Here is a 6,000-nt window from a genome sequence, read left to right as displayed (position 1 = left end):
CAGAAAAATAGCATAAATCCATCACAATCTCAACGTAGTTTAAAACCTTCTCGAGACCCAGGTAAGGCTATCCTTAAAGGGAGAACTCAATCGGTTCTGTAATTATCGAAATTTTCAGACAAAAACAATACTACTTTTTATAATAGGAATTGATATGATTAGATAAAAAATTTTTTCTTCAATTTATCAGTTTACTAAAAAATAACCTGTTAAATGCAGTTTTATAAATACTCCAATAATCAAAGGGCCTTTTGCCTAACTTCAGTTGATTTTGAACCATTGTGAAAGATGGCTGGTTAATATCCGGCCTAGTTTTTTTTTTAATTTTATTTTAAGTAAGTATTTTCTATATAAACCCTGAACAACTTTATTATGCAATCTACATTTTCCTGGATATTTTGTCTATGGTAGTTCATAAGTGTACAGCTTTACAGTATATTGTTTCTATTTGGTAAAGCAACACGTATGATATAAAAAAGTTGCTTTTTAGATTAAAATGCTTAGATATCAATCAAAATCTAAATTTCTAGATTTTTTACTGAACAACTTTATTATGCAAATGAAAAGAAAATCAATGGGAATACGGTTATTTTGCACTTTTCTACTCTTTTAAAGATTGATTCTGATAAAATAACAATTTTTTAAGGGATTTATGCATTAAATATTATGAAAAACAGTATAAGGTAGAAATTAATGTACTTTCTAAAATAGAAGTATTAGAAAAAAAGAAATTTGACCCTTATCACTTTAGAGGACAGCTGCTGACCTCCAGTCTAATGGATGTAGCTTAATACATGTTATTGATTAAAATTACTTTGAAAAGTATACAAAAATGTTTTTTAATGTATTAAAAAAAAAAAATTTTAAAATCTTGATTTTGAGGATGATGACCTTTCAGATGCTCCTCTTGGGTGTGATGGTGAGCAAAATGTTATGTAAGTACATGCCCATTACAACAACTTGTCTATTAACCTATTTACCATTTTTTGTAGTCATAGCAGCCTCCAATGGTGCCTCCTGACACAAAATATAACCATCTTATAAAAACTACAGTATTTACCTTATGATTTGGAGTAATTAAAATTGCATTTTTTTTCTTTTTTAATATTGCTTGACTGGAGACTGCTATGACTACAAAAACTGGACAATAGTTCAATATATAAGTCGTCATCATGGGCATGCACTTTGATAACATTTGGCTTACCATCACCACCAGTAGGAGCATCTTAAAGGCCATTGTCCTCAAAATCATGATTTAAAATGAATTTTTTAAACACATCAAAAAACGTTTTTGTATACGTTTCAGGGTAATTTTTATCTATAACATGTATTTAGCTTCATCCATAAGACTGGGGATCAACAGCTGTCCTCTTGAGTGATAGGGATCAAATTTCTTTTTTTCCAAATATTTCTTATTTAGAAAAATCATTAATTTCTACCTTATACTGTTTTTCATAATGTTTGATGCATAAATCCCTTTAAAAAATGTTATTTTATCAGAATCAATCTTTAAAAGAGGAGAAAAGTGCAAAATAAACCTTTCCCCAATAATTTTCTTTTCAGTTGCATAATAAAGTTGTTCAGTAAAAAATCTAAAAATTTAGATTTTGATTGATATACAAGCATTTTGCTCTAAAAAGAATCTTTTTCCTTTATCATACGTGTTGCTTTACCAAATAGAAACAATGTATTGTAAAGCTGTACACTTATGGACTACCATAGACATAATATCCAGGAAAATGTAGATTGCATAATAAAGTTGTTCAGGGTTTAATTTACAATTTCTATAATCAAAAATGTAATAGTTATTTCTCGCATCGTATTATAAACAGCTTTCCGCGGATGTAGAATGTACAATTATAAGATTAAAACCAGTTTTTTTGCCCCGAGGTGCCGAAGGCACGGGCTAAATATTCGTTTTTATATTCGTAGAAAGCTGGATATAATACGATGCTAGACATAGTTTTTTTCGTATGGATGAGAACCGGTTTCTATCCACGTGCACCGGATTCAAATGAAAACAAGAAATGTTTTTATAATGTACTTTAATTAATTCAGTAAACTCTGTGAGTCGTAAATAAAGAAACAAAGTAGAAAAAGTAAACCTCTATATTTCATGACTTCCAAGAAACTTGAATTTTTGTTAATCTTCATGAATGGACAGACCGACCCAAATTATAGAGTGTTTTTCAATACTCCAGTTCTGAGCCGTACTGAAATATTATGTATAGCATCGTATTACAGACAATTGTCCAAGAAAATTAAAATAAAAATCATAAAATTTAAACTAGTTTTTTTAGCCAGGGCATTCGGCCTCTCGGGGCTAAAAAACTGGAATTAATATAAATATTTTTCATTTTATTATCTATTTTATTATCTGCGAAAAGCTGTTTATAATACGATGCGATAAATAACTATTCAAATTACTTCTTTTTTCCTAATTTAAAAAGACTGATTGAATTTTACATAATTTTTTTTTCAGGAAGAAACAAGAAGCCAGAATGATCCTGTGAGGGGAACTCCTTCAGGATCTGACCCCATGGTTTCCAACCCTCCCGGTTAACCCCGAATAAAAAACCAATCCCAAACTTTCCTGGGGTTTGTGGCTCGTAGACAGCCCGCCCTAGGTTGGCCGCAGTTAAATACACCGGCGCAGTCATGGGGGACGGTCCAGATAAAAGGTGGGTATTTACTCTGGACAGGGACAAGGGATGGCCCGGTGGAATGAAATCAATGCATTTTACCATTACTTTACTCCATAAATTTTTTAAAATTATCATTCAAAATTTTTAAATTTAGTATGCTGTTTAAATAGTCAAAGAAACTGTAATGTTAGATTTTTTTTTTGCTAAAGTTGTATTTCGAATAGATTTCCTTGGGATGAGCCAAACAATTTATCTAATTTATTTCTGCTTATTTTATGGTTAGAAAGGGGCCATTGAACGATTTGATTTTAATTGTCGATTATACGCGTGTATTTTTGTGGCGTGATGTTTTGTCCTGTAACTAAAGGGAAGTGGGTTAGAAGAGAGAGGGAAGAAAAAAGTGGGTTATGGAGAAATTTTAAGCTAGAATTGTTTGTAAGAATTCTGGTTTGTTTTAGTTTCCTAGGTTAGATTTTGTCATCCTTGTTAAAATTATTTGCTATAGTTTGATCTGAACCTGTTGTTTTTATTTAGGCTTGACTTTATCCAGGACTATACCCTCAAGTCCCTCAGACTAAAGCCGGACAAATGGACAAAACTTTTAATTTCTGATGAACAAAGAACTTTCATCAATAATTTCATTGAAAGGGGTGAGGATACATTTTTTAATTATAGCGTAGCTGCTTTATAATTAGACAATGTCTGTATGTCACAAAGTGAAAATGGATATTATTCAGTAGCCTCTCCAATAAGAGGTTATTTGCACGGTTCATGGTAATTTTTTTCAGCGTTTTAACCGTTTCAGTGTGATAATAATTTATCGTATCAGATTTCCGCGGATATTGAAATTAAAGATTAAAATTAAAAACCAGTTTGTTAGACCCGAGGGGCAGACGTTCCGAAGTCTATATGATTTTTCATTATGGCTTAGGACCGGTTGAAACCCACAGATATTAATTGGTTTCGAAAACATACTGAAAAAGACTTTGAATTTCAGATTTTTAGAGGCCAAAATTTTCACCAATTTTAACTGTTATAAAAAGTAGAACATTTTTAGGAAACCCACAAGAGTTGATTATTTCACAGAACATCGGTGGTCAACTTCAGGTGAATATCTGCTGGTTGCTGGCTGTGTAAAAAAATATAAATGAAGTTTACATAAGTAATTTGAAGCTAATTCACTGTATTCCAAGTTTATTATCTTCTATCTAAATGTAAAGTTGTAAGGTTTTTTGTCTGTAGCCCAAAATTTCATTAACTACTTAACCGATTGAGTTCTTTAATCTAGGGAAGCCTCACATAGGTTCCAGGATGTTTTTAGGTTATTTATTTTTTGTCTTTAAGCTTTGGGTCATTTTCTGCTGCCCATCACTACCCATTAATGCTAGGGACGCAGAAGGTAGTTTCATAAATAAATCTGAAAAGTTTTAGGATTTCTGAATAAAAATATTATTGAAAAGTCTGGTTTTAAACCCGAAGCATGATTTTATTAAATGTAATTTAATTGATTAAAAAACTGTCTTCTTGAAAGAAAATTTTAAACATAAAGTTTTATATACATATAAAATCGTACAAATCGATATATTATCATTTCGATGTTGCACCAGATTTTCATTTGTTTAACGATACACCGCCCCATCCTCTGACCTCCTACTGGATGAACAAACTAACAAATAAATAAGATCCATATTAGCAAGCTAAATTGACAACAAATAATAGTTTAATATTTATTTTTGATACAGGTGCACACAGATTGGCCCAGTCCTCTTCGAAACAAAGGTAAACAAATACATTAAATCTAAAATAGGTTAGGTAAAGTTAATTCAAGGGCTTCAATAAGTATTTAAAAAATTGAAAATAAGGACTGGTGGGAAAGAATTGTCGCAATAGAAATAACAATGGATATATAATTATTTGTATCTTACGCCATTTTTTCATGTTCTCTAATAATGTGAAACATTCAGCGGGCTAATATAACGATTTCTCCCTTCCACCCTCTTTACCCTCTTTGACTACAATTTTCCGCATGTCATAATATCCACGTATATTCTACTTTCATTGAAATAACAAAGGCATAATTAGATTTCGTTTCATTAATATCAAATAAATTTATTTTTTAGGAGTTTTCTTTGTAAAACGAGAAAAAGAACCATTGCCAGAGGTAAAATATGTTTTATAAATGTTTTTTTGAAATAGTCTTTCCATGCAGTAATTGGATTTCTTTCTGCCAAATTAGTAGGAGTATGCATGTCTGACTAAATAAAATTTAGCTTATCTTGCGTATATTATTTTCTTTTGATTTGAATTTTGTAGCTTTAACATTCAGAAAAAAATGGACAGTAATTTTTGCATTTAAAAAAGGCATCAGTCAAATTTGAAACTAGTTTTATTTCTAGTGCTGTTTTAATGCTTAAAAAGGGAAATGTTCATCTGACTACTAAACTCTTTTTAGAAAAAATATAAGCCTATTATATAAAATGGTAAAGTATTATTTGATTGTCTGTTATTTGTCTCACTAACCACTCGAAGAACGGGTTCCCCATATTAGGAAAGCTTGACATATGGACAGGGATGGTTTGACGTTTGCTATTTTTTTTGCACCCTTCCTCCTTCTGAATACAGATACCCTACACGCTAAGGACGCAGTCTCTAGTATAATCATTCAATCTTTTCTTATGGACAGAACTTTTTAAAGCTTAAAAATAATGAAATTTTTTAATTAAAAAAATTATTAGGAGGAAGACGAGCTTCTAAATCATGTTGCAGTCGGAGATATTCATCCGAATGCACTTGGTAAGTTTTACTTAGTTTAGACAATACAGATATTTTTCCACGATTGTTAAAATAAAATTTATATGATTAATACCAGTTTTGTTAAACCCGAGGGGCTGAAGTCCGGGGCTAAACAAACAGGTATTAATTTTATGAAATTTATTTTAATATCATTGGAAAACTGTCTGTAATACAATGCTATACATGATTTTTCAGTATGGCTGAGAACCAGTTCTAACAAAGTGGATATAAATCGGTTTCGAAGCCATACTGAAAAAACTATTCTACAAACTTGTTACGTACGTACGTTACTCCGTCAAAGCGAGTAAGGAAAAGTAATTTAATCTCTACTCAGTCAGCAGTCTACATTACTATATCAAACTTTACAGTCTTTATTTAAAAATCTAAAGTATTCCGTTGTGGTTCGGAATCACATTAATTTCCTCGGTATTAAAATCGGTTTTAATATGTATCGTTTTGTAGACAATAGAACACGAAAAAGAAAATACACATGAATTAATGAATTCCTGTTCTCCAAAAGAAATTAATCCAATATTTTTTTTATTTTCCTGTCCGCGGACAA

The 6,000-nt window shown here is 30.9% G+C and overlaps 1 protein-coding gene across 1 annotated transcript in view; it reads left to right on the top strand.

Moving 5' to 3' along the window:
• Positions 1–220: 220 nt before the first annotated feature.
• Dhc93AB (Dynein heavy chain at 93AB) overlaps positions 221–6,000 on the top strand; it is a 50,796-nt gene continuing 45,016 nt past the window's right edge. Inside the window, exons 1-7 of the mRNA XM_080156709.1 lie at positions 221–335; positions 2,483–2,681; positions 3,180–3,295; positions 3,703–3,752; positions 4,388–4,424; positions 4,766–4,806; positions 5,381–5,438. Of these exons, the coding sequence (XP_080012835.1) occupies positions 2,659–2,681; positions 3,180–3,295; positions 3,703–3,752; positions 4,388–4,424; positions 4,766–4,806; positions 5,381–5,438 (325 nt within the window). The 5' untranslated portion in view covers positions 221–335; positions 2,483–2,658. The remainder of the gene's footprint in view (positions 336–2,482; positions 2,682–3,179; positions 3,296–3,702; positions 3,753–4,387; positions 4,425–4,765; positions 4,807–5,380; positions 5,439–6,000) is intronic.

This window comes from Acartia tonsa, chromosome 4 (assembly GCF_053477335.1).
Source record: "Acartia tonsa isolate MP-2025a chromosome 4, ASM5347733v1, whole genome shotgun sequence".
Lineage (NCBI taxonomy): Eukaryota > Metazoa > Arthropoda > Copepoda > Calanoida > Acartiidae > Acartia > Acartia tonsa.
Note: the sequence above shows the minus strand (reverse complement) of the source record. Positions and strands in the feature narration are given on the sequence as shown.